We start from the raw sequence: 20571 nt of genomic DNA, 5'->3' as shown, positions 1-20571 counted from the left end.
GGCTAGGAATACAGTCAGCAGGCACCTGCTGAGGCTGGAAGAAGCCTTGGACACCAAGTCCAACCTCTCACCTGCAGCTCTTAATCCCACCACTGCTGCTCAGCCACCACCACCAAACCACATCCCTCAGCACCACGTCCACGTGGCTTTGGGACCCCTCCAGGGATGGGGACTCCACCACCTCCCAGGGTGGGTAAAGGTGGGCAATCTGATTCCTAAACTCTAGCACATCAGACTTGGGTTCAGGTTAGACTGGAGCTGAGGAAGAAGTTCTTCAGTCCCAGGGTGATGAGACTGGCACAGGCTGCCTCCTGTGGATGCCTCCTGCCTGGGGTTGTTGAAGGCCAGGCTGGATGAGGCCTTGAGCAGCTGAGTCTGGTTGAGAGGTGTCCCTGGGCATGGTGGGGAGGTTGGAGCAGATGAGCTCTGAGGTCCCTTCCAGCCTGAGCCATTCTGGGATGACCATCTTATGCTGGAGCAGCTACACAGACTGGGGGTGGGAGCAAGGGAAGCCCCAGGCTTCCAGTCTGAGCCATTCTGGAATTCTATGATGACTTCATCAGTTCTAGGATTCTGGGATGACTTCATCAACTCACCATGTTCTGGCCACCAAAGAACCACCTGCTTGGAGCACATCAACCCCAGATTAGGGACCTGTAGCAAACCCACCTGGAGTTTCCAGCCCTTTAGCAGCCCCAGAGCGGTTTGCAGTTCAAAGCCTTGAAGGCCACGTGAGGGCTGCTGAGTTTTCCCCTCCCCATCTCTGGCAATGATCTCTGTAGGATGGTTTTTTTTGCTTCCCCCCTGCTCATTTTGCAGGAAGCAGAATCCCTCTGTAGCAGCTCCAGCTAGCTGGGGCGGGGGCGAGCCTGAGGGCTCCGCACGGCAGCCTGTGCCTGGGTTTCCTGGAAGCCTGGCTGGGAAGCCCTGGAGCGGCTGCTGGGTGTGGTGAGCTTTTCCTGGCTGGCTCCCTCCATCCTGCATCTCTGCCCCCACCAGCGAGTCCCTCCCCGGGAGCTGGGCAGGGACTTCTCCTTTCACACATCATTCCAGTTTGCTGCAGTAATGCTCCCCAGCACACCCAGCTCAGCACCTCCCACGCTGCTCCTCAGCTCACACACAGGCACTGAAGGCTTCTTGGGGCTTGGAGGAACAGCTTGACCTGCAGCTCTGGGGGCTCCCCTGTAGAGCATCACACTGTTGCCAAACCAGCAAATTGTTAATTATGGAACCCCAGAATGGCTCAGGCTGGAAGGGACCTCAGAGCTCATCTGCTCCAACTGCCCCCCCATGCCCAGAGACACCTCTCAACTAGACTCAGCTGCTCAAGGCCTCATCCAGCCTGGCCTTGATGGAACACCCCCAGGCAGGAGGCAGCCACAGCCTCCCTGGGCAGCCTGTGCCAGACTCTCACCACCCTCACACTCAAGAACTTCTTCCTCAGCTCCAGTCTAACCCAGGTCTTCAGAAAGGTTGTTGAGTTTCCCTCTCTGGAGACTTTCAAGGGCCACAGGATGCCTTCCTGTGTGGCCTGCCCTAGCTGCCCCTGCTCTGGCAAGGGGATTGGGTTGGATGATCTCACAGGGGTCCCTTCTACCCCACCATCCTGTGACATTTGCATTTGCATCTCCTTTCTCTCCCCTCTGCTTCACTTCTGACCCAATGCCCTGGGAAGTGTCAGCTCTCCAAACTGCTGTGTCCTGTGGTGGGAGCTGGGGTCTCAGCTGGTCCCACAGCTCAGCTCTTGCAGCCATCCAAGTGTGGGGCCTCTCTTCTGTCTGTCCGTGCTCCCAGATCCTCTGGAAGCAGCAGCAGCAGCTCTTTCTTGGAAGGATCCTAGACACAAGGTTCTTGTGTGGGCAGAAGAGATCCTCCTGGAGCTCAGTTTCTCAGAGCATCCTGGTGAAGCTTTGTCTGCATCCTCACCTGCCCTTCCTGCTGGTGAGAGGTGAGGAGCTTGGTCCCTGCTGCTGGAGGAGCAGGTGAGGGCCTTGTTAGCACAGAACCTGTGGCAAAGGTGCTCCTGTTCATCACTGTCAGACTAGACCATGGTGCTGCTCAGCAAAGCTCTTCTAGAGAGGTGGGAGCTGTCCCATGGCTGGCACCACTGCAGGTCAGGTTGTTTGGGGCTCTGAGCAGCCTGCTCTGGTTGGGGAGGTCCCTGCTGGCTGCAGGGGGGTTGGACTGGATGAGCTTTGAGGCTCCTTCCCACCCAACTTGCGACTACATGTTCAGGGTTCTCCTGTTCCAGTTCATTTCCTGATCTGTAGTAGATATGGCAAGCAGAAATCACCAGTATGGACATGGGGGCATGTTCCAGAGCATCCCTTGGTTGGTTCTTCCCAAGAAGCTTCTGTCCCAAGAAAGAAGATTGGGTTGGAATCCCCAGGTGTGGGGATAGAAGAATTCTGAGATGAGTGGTGCCAAAACTCCCTGGGTGAGTGATGGTGATTTTGAGTGGACTCCAACTGAAACCCTGTGCTGATGTCAGGGAAGGGTTGAGCATTTTTGTCTTCTGCCAGTTCTGTCATCTTCTGCCCTTCTGACTGGAAGGAAAAAGCTAAGTCTGTGTTGAAAGCCAGCCAGGTTCTCTGGGGTGTGTTGGGCCAAGCCTCCCTGGGGAGGACAGCAGGGTGAGAAATGGCAATGATTGTCTTCTTGTGCAGTAAAGAGAGCCCTGTCAGGGACCAGGCTGTGTGACCTGCTCTAGGTGGTGCTGCTCCAGCAGGGGGTTGAGGTCCCTTCTGCCCCCTAAGATGCTGTGTTTTGGGCACCATGATTCTCTGCTCCTTCCCTGGCATCAGCAGATGAGGGGCTGATGTTCTTTAGGTGGAGAGAAGCTTCTCATCCATCCATTACAGGGGGGGTGGGGAGACACTGGAACAGGCTGCCCAGGGAGGTTGTGGATGTCCCCTCCATGGAGGTGTTCAAGGCCAGGCTGGATGAGGCCTTGAGCAACCTGGGCTGGTGGGAGGTGTCCCTGCCCATGGCAGGGGTTGGAGTTGGATGGTGTTGCAGGTCCCTTCCAACCCAAATCATTCTATGAATCTGGAAATCCTGAGAGCCAGTACCTGGGTCTCCATTCAATACAAGCATTCAGTGGTGAAGGTCCCTTCTCTGATAGCTGATGAAACCAGGACCTCCAGGCTGCTCAGTTGTGGGACCCCTTCAATGCCTACAGAAATGTGGCCCAACCTGGAAGCTGTTTGCCCACTGGAGATGCTGCTTGTGCAGAGCATCTGCTGATGCTGCAGTACCTTCCTCACTGCCAGGAGGTGGTGGCCCTTACCTCTTCACCCTCCCCAGAAGGTCTCATGCTGTGTCTAGTTGCAGAACTCAGCCATATGTTTCCAAGTGTTTCTGACTGGTATGAGTGCCATTAGGTGACATCCCAGTTACCAGGGCTGACTGCTTCTGTGCTTTAGCAGGGCCAAGAAGCCGTGGGCCATTCCCAAGTCTCCATGTCTAGGTTCCACAGCAAGCATCTCCTTCTGGTTAAGCTTTTCCTTGTCTCTTAAATAGGAGGAGTAGTGGAATGCTGCTGCCAGGCTGCGTGACCTCATTGTAGCAGCAGAATGCTTAGCTGCTGGATGTGGAGCTCTGCATTGGCCTTCTGAGGGTGCCTCCTGGTTGACTCAGCACCGTGAGGTCATGGCTCATGCAGCCCAGCAGGCAGCTGTGTGCTGGGCTGCAGCCAGAGGAGTGTGGGCAGCAGGGCAGGAGAGGGGATTCTGCCCCTGGGCTCTGCTCTGCTCAGACCTCACCTCCAATCCTGCCTCCAGCTCTGGTGTCTCCAGCAGGAGAACGACACAGAGCTGCTATAGAGAGGCCAGTGGAGGCCACAAAGATGATCCAAGAGCTGGAGCACCCTGCAGGCAGCACAGACACCTCCGAGTCTGATCTTGGATGTCTGCAGGGATGGGGGCTCCACTGCATCCCTGGGCAGCCTGTTCCCGTTGAGTGCAGAGAGCCATGGCTTCCTCTGGTGTCTGGAGGAGGACATGGACCAGAGATGGAAGCAGTTGAGCTCGATTTCAACCCTGCTATGTCATCAAGCCCCGGTGTGGGTCCAGCTGTGCCCCCTGGCAGAGCCGCTGATGGCCCATCCCTGTCTTGGCAGGTACCGCACCAGCTTCCGGCCGCGCTACACCGTGGCGTACAAGACGGTGACGGAGCTGGAGTGGAGATGCTGTCCTGGCTACAGAGGGGAGGACTGCAGGGAAGGCCCAGCAGAGAAGCCCAACGCTGCTCGCCGTCCCACCACGCCGGCCAGAGCCGTGATGAAGAAAGGCCTGGGTAACTTTGTGTCATTGCTGCTGTGCCGGGAGCCAGAGAAGGGCTCAGGCTGGGAGGCTCAGAGCTCATCTACCACAACCTCCGGCCATGCGCAGGGACACCTCTTAGCAAGGCTCAGCTGGAGTCATCCAGCCTGGACAGGCTTTTTCCTCCTGAAGGGATCCTGCAGGAAGGCTGCAGAGAGACTTTTGCTGAGGGTGTCCAGAGACAGGCCAAGGGGAATGGTTTGGAGCTGAGGCAGAGCAGGGTTAGAGTGGAGCTGAGGAAGAAGTTCTTCAGTCCCAGGATGGTGAGACTCCAGCACAGGCTGCCCAGGGAGGCTGTGGATGCCTCCTGGCTGGATAAGGCCTTGAGCATCTGAGTGTGGTTGAGAGGTGTCCCTGGGCATGATGGGGAGGTTGGAGCAGATGAGCTCTGGGGTCCATTCTAACATAAGCTATTCTATGATGATGATGATGTAATTGAAGTCATATTTGGCTCTATGGCAAAGTGTGAGGTTGGCCTCAGCTAGTAGAAGCAGACACCCCTGCAGGGATGTTGACCTCAGGCTTTGTCTGTCATCCCCATGGAGCAGATGCAGAGCCCACAGAAGCTCCGGAGCCTTCTCCATCTGAGAAGAGGCTGCAGTTCCTGGAGGATGAGCTGTTCAGGCTGACGCGCTCTGTGCTGGAGCTCCAGTCCTCCGTGGCAGGGGTGAATGAAAACCTGAAGCTGACCATCCAAGAAGATGCCAGCAGGATGTTGGTCACTTGGCTGAACAACCTCTATGACCGCCCAGAGCCTGACAGTGCGGTGGGTGGGGACACTGACACCATCCGGCTGCCTGGGCTCCTCAGCAGTAAAGACCAGAAGGACCCTTTCCTGGATTTGGAGATGGAAGATCTCAAGTCTGAGCTCGCCGAGGTCAAGAAGGCCCTGAAGGTGAGGAACGAGCAGCTGGAGGAGCTGAACGGGAAGGTGAAAGGCTACGAGGGGCAGCTGAAACAACTGCAAGAGGCAGCGCGAGGGCCGCCGCTCTCAGTGCCCAAGGACAACATCTACCAGGACTACATCGACTCCAGATTCGAGTCCCTCAGGCAGGAGCTGCTGGAAGGCTTTGAGAAGAAGCTGGCAGACCTGAGGAGCTCCTGCGAGTGCCAACTGCAGGACAGCCAGCGGCAGTGTGAGGATGACGGCAGCTGCTCAGGGGTCAGCGATGCTCCTGGAGGGCAAGAGAACCACCTGAGGAAAGAGACTGATGGGCCCCAGTCTCAGGCACCATCCAACAGGTCTGGGTGCTGCTGGGAGGATGGCAGGGACGGCCTGGAGCAGCAGCTGCAGGAGCTGGGGAGGAAGCTGGACCGTGTGGCTGAGGCGCATCGCATCCTCAACGTGCGCATCGACAATGAGATCGCGCGGCTCTCCACCCCCGACCTGGAGGACATGTTCGGGGAGAGGCTGGAGGAGCTGGACGCCAGGATGAACGCCACGGAGCGCAACGCCGAGGAGCACTGCTTCTACGTGGAGGAGACCCTGCGGGGGGCCATGGCCGCTGAGGCAGAGGAGCTGAGGGACCTCTTCGACCAGAAGCTGCAGGCGCTGGAAGCCAGGCTGGGTGGCACCATCTTGGAGATGGCCAACACCACTGACCCCGACGGGCACTACCTTGACCCTGAGCCCGTCCTGCCTGGCGATGGGGGGGTCGGCAGCCAGCGGCTGGCAGCAGAGGTGGACTTCCTGAGGGGCAAGCTGCTGTCCCTGGAGCAGCTCTGCAGGCGGCAGTGTCCCTCTGCACTGCGAGGCGCCGAGGAGGTGCAGGAAGAGCTGCAGAGCTGCCACGAGAAGTACGAGGAGCTGCTCGGCAGGACGGAGAGCGGCTCTGCTCTCCTGCGCTCCCTCAACGGCTCCCTTCAGGAGCAGCTCCTCCTGATCAAGGGCAACCAGCGGGAGATCCAGAAGGTGCAGCGGGACGCCCGCGTCTCCCGCTACAGCCTGGGCGTCATGGACAGGGACCTGAAGGCGCTGCAGGACGGCCTGAGCACCTGCCAGGAGCAGCTCCTGGGCGTCAATTCCACCTGCAGGAAAGCTCAGCGAGGGGTCTTCAGGAAGATCGACCAGATGCAGAGGACCTTTGCCAACCACACCGCCCAGCCCAGCGAGACGTGCTGCGGAGAGCTGAAGGAGAGGCTGGAGCAGCTCAGCCACCGGGTGCTCGGCAGGTGCCAGGAGCAGGGCCCGGGTGGGCAGGAGGGCAGGGCGACCATGGAGAGCAGGGCGTCGCGCCTGGAGGAGGTCTGCGGCAGGCTGGACGCCGTCTCGGGTGGGCTGCGGGGGCTGAGGGAGGGCCTGGAGCGGCACCTGGGCAGGCTGTGGAGCGGCGTGCGGCAGCTGAACGGCAGCCTGGTGGCACACGCCAGGGACATCGCCAGCCTGCGCGGGCAGCTCTCCAGAGCCACCAGCCAGCTGCAGAGCGTCCCGGCAGCGCCCGCGGGCACAGGTGAGGCCTTGGCTTGCTCGGGTTTGGGGCGGGGGGGACTGGGGGTGGCCTCGTTTGATGCTTTTGGGGCTGCCTTGGCCTAGCTTGGTGGCTTGGGTCTGTCACAACGTGCTTGTGGTTGGGGCTTGTGCAGTTCTTGATGCTTTTTGGTTTGGTTTATTTTTGTTCCCTTAATGCTTTCTGGAGGGGACTTTGCCTTTTTTAATGCTTTTTGTTTGGTTGGTTTTTTTTTTCTTCTTCTAATCCCTTCTTTTTGGGGTAATTCCCCTTGCCTTTTTTTAATCACAGAATCAACCAGGTTGGAAAAGACCTCAGAGATCATCAAGTCCAACCTGTTACCTAATACCTAATACCTCCTGACAACTAAACCATGGCTCCAAGTGCTTTTGTCTGTTTCATTCTTAATGCTTTTTTGTTTGTTTGTTTTTAATGATTTTTTTCTCCTTTTTTAACACTTTTTTGAATTTTTGCCTTTTTATGCTTTTAAAACTTTTCTTTCTTTTTTTTTTTCCTTTTTAATGCTTTTTTTTTTTTGGTGAGGGTTTTGTCTTTTTTGTGTTTTGCCTTTTTAATGCCTTTTTTTTTTTTCCTTTTTTTCTTCACTTTTTGATGCTTAGAATCATAGAACTGTCAGGGTTGGAAGGGACCTCAAGGATCATCCAGTTCCAACCCCCCTGCCATGCCCAGGGACACCTCACACTACAGCAGGTTGCTCACAGCCACATCCAGCCTGGCTGCAAAAACCTCCAGGCATGAGGCTTCCACCACCTCCCTGGGCAACCTGTGCCAGTGTCTCACCACCCTCCTGGGGAAGAATTTCTTCCTAACATCCTTTATTTGTGCCTTTTTTCCTTTTTAAGATGCTTTTTGTTTGGTTTTATTCTTCCTTTTTTTAATGCTTTGTGTTTGGTTTTTTTTACACTTTTTTTCCTTCTTCTTTTTTTGTGCTTTGCTTTTTAATGGTTTTGGGGGGGTTTTGCTTTTTTAATGCTTTTTTAGTTTTTTTTTCTTTTTTTTCCTTTTTAATGCTTCCTTTGGGGTTTTTTTTCCCTATTTTAATTTTTTTTATTTTCCTTTTTTTTAATGCTTTTTGTGATTATTTTTCCTTTTTTAATGCCTTTTTTTTTTCTTTTTAATGCTTTTTTATATTTGGAGGGGTTTTTTTAACCTTTTCTAATGCCTTTTTGGTATTTTTTCCCCCTTTTTTAAGCTTTTTTTTGGGGAGGAGGTTTCATCTGACTTTCTCTTCTGAGTCTTTTGAAGAGGAACCAAACAAGGGAGGAGAAATTTCATATTACACAATTTCTGCTTTGTTTTCCCAGTGACTCTAATTTTGGCTCTTTCCTCTAGAACACCAGAGGACTGGGAGTGCTTTTAAAAGTATCCACAAAAACAAACAAAAAGCAACAAAAAAGTAAACACCAAACAATACCAAACCCCCAGAAAACAAACAAAAACCGACAAAGCGAGACAACCACCACCATCAACAACAAAAAAACCCATAAAAAAAAATCAGGGAAAAAAAAAAACAAACAAATGAACAAACAAAAATACCCAAAGATAAACAAGCAGAGAAAAGGGTAGAAAACAAACAAAACCAGAAAAAAAAACAAACAGAAAAAAAAACCAAAACCAAAACAAAGCAGAAAACAAACATACCCCAGAAAACAAACAAACAAACAAACAAAAAGCAGGGAAAAAAGAGGCAAAACCCATACAAAACCAGAAAAACCCCACAGCTGGCAATGCCACAGCACAGCTGGCAGAGCTTCCACACCTCAGTCCAACCTGTCAGCTCAGGTGGTTTGAAGTGGCTGAGAAGCAGAACCTCTGGAATAGGTTGCCCAGGAAGGCTGTGAGTGTCCTTTCCATGGAGGTGTTCAGGGCCAGGTCGGATGAGGCTTTGAGCAAGCTGAGCTGGTGAGAGGTGTCCCTGCCCATGGCAGGGAGGTGGAACTGGATGGGCTTTAAGGTCCCTTCCAGCTCAACCCATGGTTGGAGTGCTTCAGGTGGGTTACTTGGGTAGCCTCAAACACTGAAAGGCCAGCGAAGGTCTCCCTGGAGCCTTCTTCTGTGCAGGCTGAACAGATTCTGGAAGGCTCCTAGATCAGCAGGCTCTGAGCTGTCCATTTTCCTAGCTGCAAGCTAATCAGGACAGCTTGGGCAACCAAGCTTCCTGGAGAGGTGTCCCTGGCCATGGCAGGGGCTCAGAGTAGATGAGCTCTGAGGTCCCTTCCACCCTGAGCCATTCTGGGATTCCCTTTGGCCCCAGATGGCTGGGATGTGGTAACCTCAACCTTGATGTGAAGGTATGGAGACCTCAGGCCACTCTGTTCCCTCCACAAGGTTCTTGCTCCAGATTTCAGCACTGGGTTGTTTTGCTGAGAGGGTCCAAATGGACACGAGGGAGCTGAGTTCCTGTTTCTGTTTCCATGACACCAAAACAAGGCCATTTGAGGCTGCTTGGAAGCTGCTATCCTTGGTTAGTGCGTCTGCTCCAACCCCCTGTGGTGAGAAGGGACAGCTGCAGCCAGATCAGGTTGCTCATCCAGCCTGATCTTGAATATCTCCAGGGATGGGCAACCTGTTCCAGTATCTCCCCACCTTCACTGCCAAGAATTTCTTCCTCCTCTCCAGTCTGAGTGTCCCAGCTCAAAGCCATTGTCCCTCATCCTGTCACTCCCAGCTCTTCTCCAAAGTCCTTCCCCAGCTCTCCTGGAGCCCCTGCAAGCACTGGAAGGCTGCTCCAAGGTCTCCCTGGAGCCTTCTCTTCTGCAGGGTTGTGTGAGCCCAGAGCTGGAAGCAGGAGCAATGGGTGGGAGAGGTTCAGGAGAAGTTGAGTGAGGGTGCAGAGATGGAGGCTCTGGTGGGACCAGGTGGGACAGACACCTGCTGGGGGTGGAAGGTCAGAGCTGGAGCAGCTGGTGAACATTGGGGCTGTCTCCAGGCTGTCCACCCCTTTCCCAGTGTCATGAGCTGGGAAGGAGGGGGATTCATGGGCTGGGAAGGAGGGGGATTCATGGGCTGGGAAGGAGGAGGATCTATGGGCTGCAAAGGAGGAGGATCTATGGGCTGCAAAGGAGGAGGATCTATGGGCTGCAAAGGAGGGGGATCTATGGGCTGGGAAGGAGGAGGATCTATGGGCTGGGAAGGAGGAGGATCTATGGGCTGGGAAGGAGGAGGATATATGGGCTGGGAAGGAGGAGGATATATGGGCTGGGAAGGAGGAGGATCTATGGGCTGGGAAGGAGGAGGATCTATGGGCTGGGAAGGAGGAGGATATATGGGCTGGGAAGGAGGGGATCCAAGAGCTGGGAAGGAAGAGATCCAACAGCTGGGAAGGAGGGGATGCTCGAGTTGGGAAGGAGGGGATGCATGGGCTGGGAAGGAAGGGGATCCACAGTGCTGCAAGACTGGGAGGAAGTTTTCCCAGTGCCCCCAGGGGCAAGGCTGCAGCCCTCTGCCATCTTTCACTCCGTCTATCCCACAGCACCCCTGGCATCTCCTGTTGGGCACCACTCACCCTGCACCTCTCCTCTGCCATCTTTCACTCCTTCTATCCCACAGCACCCCTGGCATCTCCTGTTGGGCATCACTCACCCTGCACCTCTCCTCTTCTTCCTCCATTTCTAGGGCGGTCAGAAGTGCCACAGCAGCCCATGCCAGCCAGGCCCCCTCTGCAGCCCCAGCCTGGCACGCCGCTGCTGCTGCCGTCACGGCCGAGGACACAGCCCCCCTGGCACAGGATGCCCCTGCAGCCTCCCCAGCCCAGGCCCCTGCCTCGCCCTGCGCTGCCAGGCTCGGGTGGGGTGCCTCTGCTGCCTGGCACCACAGGGGTGATCCTGGAGACGGGTGAGGCGGGGCCCCCGGGCACGCTGCTGATGGCAGGGCGCGGGCGGCTGCGCAGTGCTGACGGCCAGGCCGGGCACAGCACCGTGCCCAGCGCCGAGGGCTACGCTGGCGCCCCAGGTGAGACACCCCTCACACAGACACTGCCCCTCCCTGGGGGCATGGCTCCTGAGGCAGGGAACACACTGACACCTGGCATGGGTGCCCAGGGCAGCTGGTCCCGTAGGGAATGGGCTCCTGGCAGAGATGAGAGACCTCAGAGAGAGAGCCCTGGGGCTGTGCAGCCTGCAGAAGAGCAGCCCCAGAGGGCATCTGAGCAATGCTCAGCAAGAGCTGAAGGAGCTGTGGGGGGCAAGAGGCTGGGGCCAGGCTCTGCTGAGTGGTGCCCAGGGACAGGCCAAGGGGCACAGAGTGGAAGGCAGGAGGTGGCAGCTGAGCAGGAGGAGAAAGTTGTTTGGTGTGAGGGTGCTGGAGGCCTGGAGCAGGCTGCCCAGAGAGGTTGTGGAGTCTCCTGGTGTGGAGAGCTTCCAACCCCCCTGGGCACTGTGGTGCTGGGCAAGCTGCTGTGGGTGCCCTGCTGGAGCAGGGGTTGGGCTGGGGGAGCTCCAGAGCTCCCTTCCCCCCCACCACACTGGGGTTCTGGGTTAAAGCTCCACTGGCCCTTTCCTTCCTGTGCTCCCAGTTCCCCCAGTGACACCCAAGCTGTCTCAGATTCCTCTGGGCCCAGCTCTTTCTGCTGCTTCTCTCCAAAGCTGCTGAGCTTCCAGGAGCTGCTGGTTTGCTGTGGGCCAGCCCAGGTGATCTGCAGAGGTCCCTTGCCACCCCACCATGCTGGGCTGCTATGAGTGGCTACAGGAGTGGAAGTACCTCCAGTGCCAACTATGGTGCCTTTGCCAAGGCTGCACAGAGCATGAGGTCTCCAGGGCTGATGTGAAACCCTTGGTGACCACCCCAGCCTTTGGCTCTAGGGAAGCTGCTGTGATGTCCTCACCATGGCTTCAGCCACTGCAGCCAGACTTTGGCTTTTCTTGGCCATGACCACTCCACTTCAGTGCCCACCAAGCACTCCACTGGAGGTGTTGTGTGGTAGCCGTCTTGGTAGGCTGCTGATGGGTAAGCAGGGGTGCTCTTGAGGGGCTGCAGGGACCTTCTGCCACGCTGTGTTCCATGTTCTGTGTCTCACAAGCTGCTCTTCCTTTGCAGGATACCCAAAGGCTTCTGCACCTGCCACGGACTCACCAGGTAAGGCAGCTGGTGCTTAGAAGCCCTCTGCACAGCTTCTCCATGTTCATTCCAGTCCCTCTGAAGGTGCCATGGGGAGACAAGGGGATGGTCTTCAGCAGCTGAGCATCAAGGAAAACCTGACAGATCTGAGGGCCACTTCTTCTTAATGTCTTTATCAGTGGTCTGGTGAGGGGATCCAGGCACCCTCAGCCAGTCTGCAGATGTCACCAAGCTGGGTGGCTCCGCTGGTCGGGAGGAGGCTCTACAGAGGGACCTGGCCAGGATGGATCCATGGGGCAAGAAGGCCACCAGCATCCTGGCCTGGAGCAGCAATGGTGTGGGCAGCAGGAGCAGGGCAGGGATTGTGCCCCTGGACTGGGCACTGGGGAGACCACAGCTTGAGTGCTGGGGTCAGTTCTGGGCTCCTCACTCCAAGAAGGACATTGAGGGCTGGAGCAGGTCCAGAGAAGGGAAAGAGAGCTGGGAAAGGGTCTGGAGAACAGGGCTGGGGGGCTGGGGGTGTTCTCTATAGCTCCCTGAGAGGAGGCTGGAGCCAGGTGGGGTTGGTCCCATCTTCCAAGGAACAGCTGACAGGAGAAGAAGAAATGGCCTCAGCTTGCCCCAGGGGAGGTTCAGGCTGACCATGAGGAACAATTTCTGCCCCAGTAGGGTTGTCCAGGCCTGGCCCAGGCTGCCCAGAGCAGTGGTGGAGTCCCCATTCCTGGAGGGGTTTCCAAGCCTTGGAGATGTGGTGCTGAGGGCCACAGGTTGGTGGTGCCCTGGCAGTGCTGGGCTAAGGGTTGGACTCCATGACCTGCAAGGTCTTCTCCACCCAAAGGTTTCCATGGTTCCCTGAGTCTTGCTGTACCCCAGCATTCACCACAGTCTGCAGCCTTTGAAACCAGGAGTTTGGGAGCTTCTGAGAACTCTTTGGGGTTGTTCTTTACTTCAGGACTTCAGCCAAAACCCTTCACGTTTTCTCAACACAAAACTTTCAGTTTCCCAGGCAAGGCCCCTTCTGGCCTGGTTGCTTCCCTTTTAAGTGAGAAAATGGAACTTTTGGTGCTTTTTGTGTTTGTGTAACAAGAGAGGAGTGAAGACTGAGCCTTGAGGCACTGTGAGCAGCTGAGCTGGGGGCAGGAGCTGATCTTCCTGGTGGGGCAAGAATTGGTCCTCCTGCTGGGGCAGGAATTGGTTCTCCTGGTGGGGCAGGGTTTGGTCCTCCTGGTGGGGCAAGAGCTGTGGGCTCACCTTGCTGCCCTCAGTGCCAGCAGGATGCTGCCTCTGCCTGCCCCCCTTTGCCAAGCCTGCAGCTGCAGTGTCCTTGCCCTGGTGGGGTTTGGGTCATGCAGGTTTTGTGTCCTCACAGCCCAGCTGTGGCTTTGCCTGACAGTCTGCTGTCAGTCTTCTGTGGGACCTACTGGGTGCCCTCCATAAATGCCTTGGCTGGGTACTGCCTGCCCTCCAGCCTCATCCTTGAGATGCTATCAAGCCCTGGGGAGTGGTGTCCCGGAACAGGGTGGCTGTTCCCACAGCCTCTCCCAGGAAAAGGGGATTTCAGCCAAGGTAGTTTGAGGAAACAGGAGAAAACAGAAGGAAATCAAACCTGGGGGCTCTCTGGCATCCAAATGCTTTCTGGCTCTGCCAAAGCAGATTGGGCTGGGGGCTGGCAGAGGAGCTGTGTGGTGATGAGGTTTCTGCTAATTAACAAACCTCTCCAGGCCATCTGCCTGCACGGGAGGGGTGGTGGTGAGAAGGAGCAGCAGCAGCAGGGGGGGCTTCTGGAAGAGGGTAAGAAGTGTTGGTTTATCTTGATGCCAGCAAAGCCAAGAGAGATGTTGAGATCCTGGGGGCCACTTTGTGCCATCTGCTGCTATTCAGAGGCAGCAGGATTTTACCAATGGTGAGAAGCAACTGGGTGTGGCAGGAGGTGTGCTGCCTGCTGGAACCTGGGCTGAGGAACATCTTCATCTGGGCATGCAGAGAGAAGTGGCCTTGACCAAGGAGCTCCTTTTCCTGAAGGCCTACCTCAGTATGAGACAGAATCATAGAACTGGAAGAGACCTCTGAGATCATGGAGTCCAACCATCCACCCAACACCCCTACAGCCATCAAACCATGTCCCCAGGTGCCATGGGCACACATTTCTTGGGCATCATCCCAACCAGAGCAGGGCAGAACAGAGAGGGCAGCTGAGGACAAGCTCTTGCTGTTGACCTGCTGGTGTGCCCAAGGAGGAACTGACACCTTCAGGCAGTGGGTCCTGCCTCAGGGGACATGTTTGGAGGGAGCTGAAATAGGACAAGTGGTCCGTGACTAGACACTTGCCATGAAGTCAGGCTGAGGAGGGTACAAAGGGCTCTGAGCTGTCCAAGTGAGTTAGCAGAGAGCTGCAGTAGAGCACTCAAGGGTCTGGGCTGCTGAGCAGAGGAGGCAAGGGAGTGAAAAGCTCCCCAGAGGAGAAGGGGCAGAGGCAGAGAAAAGCCTCAGGGTGGTTCTTCTGGCTGTGCTGCTGCTTGGAGGTGTTGGTGTGTGCCATGGGCTGCTGAAATGCATGTTATGGAGGGCTCCCAAAGCCCTGGAGACGTGGTGCTGAGGGCCATGGGTGACCTGAGTGCTGGCTTAAGGGTTGGCCTTGCTGATCTTCAAGGTCTCTTCCAGCCTTAAGGATGCTGTGTTTCTCTGCTTCAATTCCCACCGCCCTTCAGCAGAGCAGGGCAGGGATCCAAGCTGGGGACAGCTGCCTGGTGTCACCAGGAAGGCTGGGAGGAGCTGCAGACATTTAGCTCTCATGTGGCTGTTGTGATAGTGATGGGGAGTGGAGACAGAATCACAGAGTGGGTTGGGTTGGAAAAGACCTCCAAGCTCACCCAGTCCAACTGTTCTCTAACTCTGCCAAGGCTGGGGCTGCCCTATGGCCCTCAGCACCACAGCTCTGCCTCTGGGAAACACCTCCAGGGATGGGCATTCAGCCACCTCCCTGGGCAGCCTAGGCCAGGCTTGGAGAACCCTCTCAATCAAGAAGTTTCTTCTGTGTCCAACCTAAACCTGCCCTGGGGCAGCTTGAGGCCATTTCCTCTCCTCCCATCACTTGCTCCTTGGAGCCTCACCTGGCTCCAGCCTTCTTTCAGGGAGCTGTAGAGAGCAATGAGGTCTCCCTCAGCCTCCTCTCCTCCACACTGAACACCCCCAGCTCCCTCAGCTGCTCCTCCCCAGCGCTGTTCTCCAGACCCTTCCCCAGCTCTGTTGCCCTTCTCTGGCCCTGCTCCACCCCCTCAATGTCCTTCTTGGAGTGAGGGTCCAAAGCTGACCCCAGCACTCAAGATGTCCAGGGGCAGCCTCTCTCCTGGAGGTCTGTGGCAGGAGCATTGTTGACCTGAGAGGTGGTGGCACTTCCCCTGCCAGCACGTTCCCCTGCCAGCACTTAGAGGCCAGGGGGGCACTTGGTGGTGCTCAGTCGGTGTCCTGGTGAGACACCTGGGACCTGGGCCAGTGTCCCTCGGTGACAGGGTTAGTCCAGGCGGAGCTTGCGCAGGGCCAGAGGCAGTGGGTGGGAAGCAGCTGGGGGCGAGGCGGCGCCGTGCCCCCTGCCCCCCTGACTGCTGCTCTCCCCCACTGCAGGCCCTGCCGCAGCTGCAGCCTCCCTGGTGTCCTTCTCGGCGGGGCTGACGCAGAGGCCATTCCGCAGCGACGCCGGCGTGGTGCCCTTCAACAAAGTGCTGCTCAACGACGGCGGAGCCTACGACCCACACACAGGTGGGGCAGGGGGCACTGCTCGGGGCCAGCAGGGTGCAGCTCAGGGCCAGCAGGGCACTGCTCGGGGCCAGGGGGCACTGCTTGGGGCCAGCAGGGTGCAGCTCAGGGCCAGCAGGGCACTGCTCGGGGCCAGGGGGCACTGCTCGGGGCCAGCAGGGTGCAGCTCAGGGCCAGCAGGGTGCAGCTCAGGGCCGTGCGGGGGCACTGCTCGGGGCCAGCAGGGTGCAGTTCAGGGCCAGCAGGGCACTGCTCAGAGCCAAGGGGCACTGCTTGGGGCCAGTGGGCACAGCTCAGGGCCAGCAGGGCACAGCTCAGTTACAGCAGGGCACTGCTTGGGGCCAGCAGGGTGCAGCTCAGGGCCAGCAGGGCACTGCTCGGGGCCAGGGGGCACTGCTCGGGGCCAGCAGGGTGCAGCTTAGGGCCAGCAGGGTGCAGCTCAGGGCCGTGCGGGGGCACTGCTCGGGGCCAGCAGGGTGCAGTTCAGGGCCAGCAGGGCACTGCTCAGAGCCAAGGGGCACTGCTTGGGGCCAGTGGGCACAGCTCAGGGCCAGCAGGGCACAGCTCAGTTACAGCAGGGCACTGCTTGGGGCCAGCAGGGTGCAGCTCAGGGCCAGCAGGGCGCAGGTCAGGGCCAGCAGGCAGCAGGGAAGGCTGCCAGCCGTCAGTGCTGCCTCAGACCTGGCTGAGGTGTTGGCCATACACAAGTCCACCTACAGTAGCCACAGGTGCCCAGCCTGAGCCTGGCACCCTTTTCTGTGGGCAGCAGTGGGCAGCCTGTGTCACCTGGGGGTTGTCCCTGTGCTGAGAGCCCTCAGGTGTCCCCAGAGGTAACCAGAGAGTGGGAGCTGCCCCAGCCCTGGCACCACTGCAGGTCAGGTTGTCTGGGGTTCAGAGCACCCTGTTCTGGTAGAGGATGTCTCTGCTGACCGTTGGCCCAGATGGCCTTGAAAGGTCTCTTCACCCCAAACCAGGCTGTGGGTGAGATGGGGGCATGAGGAAGAGTGTGGCCAGCAGAGGAAGAGAGGCTCTCCTGCCTTCTGCTCTGCCCTGCTGAGGCCACAGCTGCAGTGCTGGGGCCAGCCCTGGGCTCCCCAGTCCCACAGAGACAGAGAACTGCTGGAGAGAGTCCAGGGCAGGCTGCAGAGCTGCTGAGGGGCCTGGAGCAGCTGTGTGAGGAGCAAAGGCTGAGAGCCCTGGGGCTGTGCAGCCTGCAGAAGAGCAGCCCCAGAGGGCATCTGAGCAATGCTCAGCAAGAGCTGAAGGAGCTGTGGGGGGCAAGAGGCTGGGGCCAGGCTCTGCTGAGTGGTGCCCAGGGACAGGCCAAGGGGCACAGAGTGGAAGGCAGGAGGTGGCAGCTGAGCAGGAGGAGAAAGTTGTTTGGTGTGAGGGTGCTGGAGGCCTGGAGCAGGCTGCCCAGAGAGGTTGTGGAGTCTCCTGGTGTGGAGAGCTTCCAACCCCCCTGGGCACTGTGCTGCTGGGCAAGCTGCTGTGGGTGCCCTGCTGGAGCAGGGGTTGGGCTGGGGGAGCTCCAGAGGTCCGTGGCTGGACTGTGCGTGTGTCGGGCGTGGAGCTCAGGCTGTGTCTCCCCGCAGGGATCTTCACCTGCCCGCTGGAGGGCCGCTACCTGCTGACGGCGGTGCTGGCGCCGGAGCACGGCGCGTTCGTGGAGGCTGTGCTGTCGGTGTCCAACCGCAGCGTGGCGCAGCTGCGCACCGACGGCTACCGCCGCGAGCTGCCCGAGCAGCGCCGCGAGCCCCCCGCGCCGCGCGCCTGCGGCGGCCCCGGCGCCTTCCAGCTGGTGCTGCACCTGCGGGCGGGCGACGAGGTGAGCGTGGTGCTGACCGGGGGCAGCCTGGCCTACGGCGGCAGCGACGACATCTACTGCACCTTCAGCGCCGCGCTGCTCTACCCGGCCCCGCCGCGCCCCTAGAGACCCCTGCCGGGAGGTGCTGACCAGGGGACAGCCTGGCCTACGGCGGCAGCGACGACATCTACTGCACCTTCAGCGCCGCGCTGCTCTGCGCCCCTAGGCACCCCTGCCGGGGCGGCCGGGGACAAACGGCGGCAGGCGTGGATCCGACCCAAAGCGTCGATATGCAACAGGCTGCAGAGGGCTGGCTCTGGGTGCTCTGCTCACACCTGCCTGCAGAACTCCTCTGCTCACGCCTCCTGCTGCTGCTGCAGCTTTGCAGAACTCCTCTGCTCACACCTCCTGCTGCTGCCTTGCAGAATTCATTTCACCTCCTACTGCCTCTGCAGCCTGCACAACTCCTCTGCTCACACCTCCTGCTGCTGCAGACTTGCACAACTCCTCTGCTCACACCTCCTTCTGCTGCAGACTTGCACAGCTCCTCTGCTCACACCTCCTTCTGCTGCAGACTTGCACAGCTCCTCTGCTCACACCTCCTGCTGCTGCAGATTTGCACAGCTCCTCTGCTCACACCTCCTGCTGCTGCAGACTTGCACAGCTCCTCTGCTCACACCTCCTTCTGCTGCAGACTTGCACAGCTCCTCTGCTCACACCTCCTGCTGCTGCAGACTTGCACAACTCCTCTGCTCACACCTCCTGCTGCTGCAGACTTGCACAGCTCCTCTGCTCACACCTCCTGCTGCTGCAGACTTGCACAGCTCCTCTGCTCACACCTCCTGCTGCTGCAGATTTGCACAGCTCCTCTGCTCACACCTCCTGCTGCTGCAGACTTGCACAGCTCCTCTGCTCACACCTCCTTCTGCTGCAGACTTGCACAGCTCCTCTGCTCACACCTCCTGCTGCTGCAGAATTGCACAGCTCCTCTGCTCACACCTCCTGCTGCTGCAGACTTGCACAGCTCCTCTGCTCACACCTCCTTCTGCTGCAGACTTGCACAGCTCCTCTGCTCACACCTCCTTCTGCTGCAGACTTGCACAGCTCCTCTGCTCACACCTCCTGCTGCTGCAGACTTGCACAGCTCCTCTGCTCACACCTCCTGCTGCTGCAGACTTGCACAGCTCCTCTGCTCACACCTCCTTCTGCTGCAGACTTGCACAGCTCCTCTGCTCACACCTCCTGCTGCTGCAGACTTGCACAGCTCCTCTGCTCACACCTCCTGCTGCTGCAGATTTGCACAACTCCTCTGCTCACACCTCCTGCTGCTGCAGACTTGCACAACTCCTCTGCTCACACCTCCTGCTGCTGCAGACTTGCACAGCTCCTCTGCTCACACCTCCTGCTGCTGCAGACTTGCACAGCTCCTCTGCTCACACCTCCTGCTGCTGCAGCCTGCACAACTCTTCTGCTCACACCTCCTGCTGCTGCAGATTTGCACAACTCCTCTGCTCACACCTCCTGCTGCTGCAGCCTGCACAGCTCCTCTGCTCACACCTCCTGCCTCTGCAGCCTGCACAACTCTTCTGCTCACACCTCCTGCTGCTGCAGCCTGCACAACTCCTCTGCTCACACCTCCTGCTGCTGCAGACTTGCACAGCTCCTCTGCTCACACCTCCTGCTGCTGCAGACTTGCACAGCTCCTCTGCTCACACCTCCTGCTGCTGCAGACTTGCACAACTCCTCTGCTCACACCTCCTGCTGCTGCAGCCTGCACAACTCCTCTGCTCACACCTCCTGCTGCTGCAGACTTGCACAGCTCCTCTGCTCACACCTCCTGCTGCTGCAGACTTGCACAACTCCTCTGCTCACACCTCCTGCTGCTGCAGACTTGCACAACTCCTCTGCTCACACCTCCTGCTGCTGCAGATTTGCACAGCTCCTCTGCTCACACCTCCTGCTGCTGCAGATTTGCACAGCTCCTCTGCTCACACCTCCTGCTGCTGCAGATTTGCACAGCTCCTCTGCTCACACCTCCTGCTGCTGCAGCCTGAACAACTCCTCGTTGAGCCCCAGGGTACTCCTGGGGTTTGTTGTCAGTCACACAGGGGAGGAAGAGGATGAATTGTCTGCACTTGGGTAGGAAAAGGGAGATCTAGAGAAGGCTGAAAACATCTCAGCCTGTTCCTGGTGCTGCTGGGGAATCTGCATCACCCAGGAAGCTTTCTTTGGCTTTGGGCCTCTGTAGAGAACAAACCTGGGGAAAAGTGATGATGGAGGAGAAGTGTCTCATTGGCCATTGCTGTCACCTCTGGGGCTGGAGAACATGGCAATGGAGAAGGGCAGCAAGGCTGGGGAAGGGTCTGGAGAAGAGGGCTGGAGAGGAACAGCTGAGGGAGCTGGGGGTGTTCAGCCTGGAGGAGACTGAGGGGGGACCTCATTGCTCTCTACAGCTCCCTGTGAGGAGGCTGGAGCCAGGTGGGGTTGGGCTCTTCTGCCAAGGAACAAGGGACAGGACAAGAGGAAATGGCCTCAAGTTGCCCCAGGGCAGGTTTAGGTTGGCCATCAGAAGAAACTTCTTGACTGAATGGGTTCTCAGAGCCTGGCCCAGGCTGCCCAAGGAGGTGGCTGAGTTGGCATTTGGACGGCTGTCCTGGCTGGAAACAACCCAGGCAGGCATTGCAAAGAGCAGGACCCCCAGCTGGCTCCTCCAGCTGCTGGACCTTGAGCTCCTGAGCAGCCTGCCCCTGCTGCCTGCAGGGCTGAGTGCAGTGTCTGCTCCTCAAGGCCCACAGCAGCTGGTGGTGGCCCAGCACAGGCTCTCCCTGGAGGCCAGGGGTGCAGGCTGCAGCCCTGCCCCTCTGAGGAGGGCAGAGGAAGCCATGGGCCTTGGTGGCTCTCTTGTGGAAGGGAAACTCCCTGGTCACTCCCTGTTTCCAGGAGGTAACCTGGGGCTGGCCCACAACAAACCAGAAGCTTCTGGAAGCTCAGCAGCTTTGGAGAGAAGCAGCAGAAAGAGCTGGGCCCAGAGGAACCTGAGACAGCTTGGGTGTCACTGGAGGAACTGGGAGCACAGGAAGGAAAGGGCCAGTGGAGCTTTAGCCCAGAATGGCAGCATGAAGGGGTGGGAAGGGACCTCTGGAAAGCACCCAGTCCAACCCCCTTC

At 58.0% G+C, this 20571-nt stretch overlaps 1 protein-coding gene across 1 annotated transcript in view; it reads left to right on the top strand.

The window, feature by feature from the left end:
* The window catches only part of EMILIN2 (elastin microfibril interfacer 2), a 25718-nt gene extending 8187 nt beyond the window's left edge, over window positions 1-17531 (top strand). Inside the window, exons 3-8 of the mRNA XM_054381621.1 lie at window positions 4121-4296; window positions 4871-6772; window positions 10406-10741; window positions 11825-11863; window positions 15467-15601; window positions 17194-17531. Coding sequence (XP_054237596.1) covers window positions 4121-4296; window positions 4871-6772; window positions 10406-10741; window positions 11825-11863; window positions 15467-15601; window positions 17194-17531 — 2926 coding nt within the window. The remainder of the gene's footprint in view (window positions 1-4120; window positions 4297-4870; window positions 6773-10405; window positions 10742-11824; window positions 11864-15466; window positions 15602-17193) is intronic.
* Window positions 17532-20571: the final 3040 nt, after the last annotated feature.

This window comes from Indicator indicator, chromosome 6 (genome assembly GCF_027791375.1).
Source record: "Indicator indicator isolate 239-I01 chromosome 6, UM_Iind_1.1, whole genome shotgun sequence".
Taxonomy (NCBI): Eukaryota; Metazoa; Chordata; class Aves; order Piciformes; family Indicatoridae; genus Indicator; species Indicator indicator.
The sequence above is the reverse complement of the archived record's forward strand: the minus strand, read 5'-3'. Positions and strand labels throughout refer to the sequence as shown.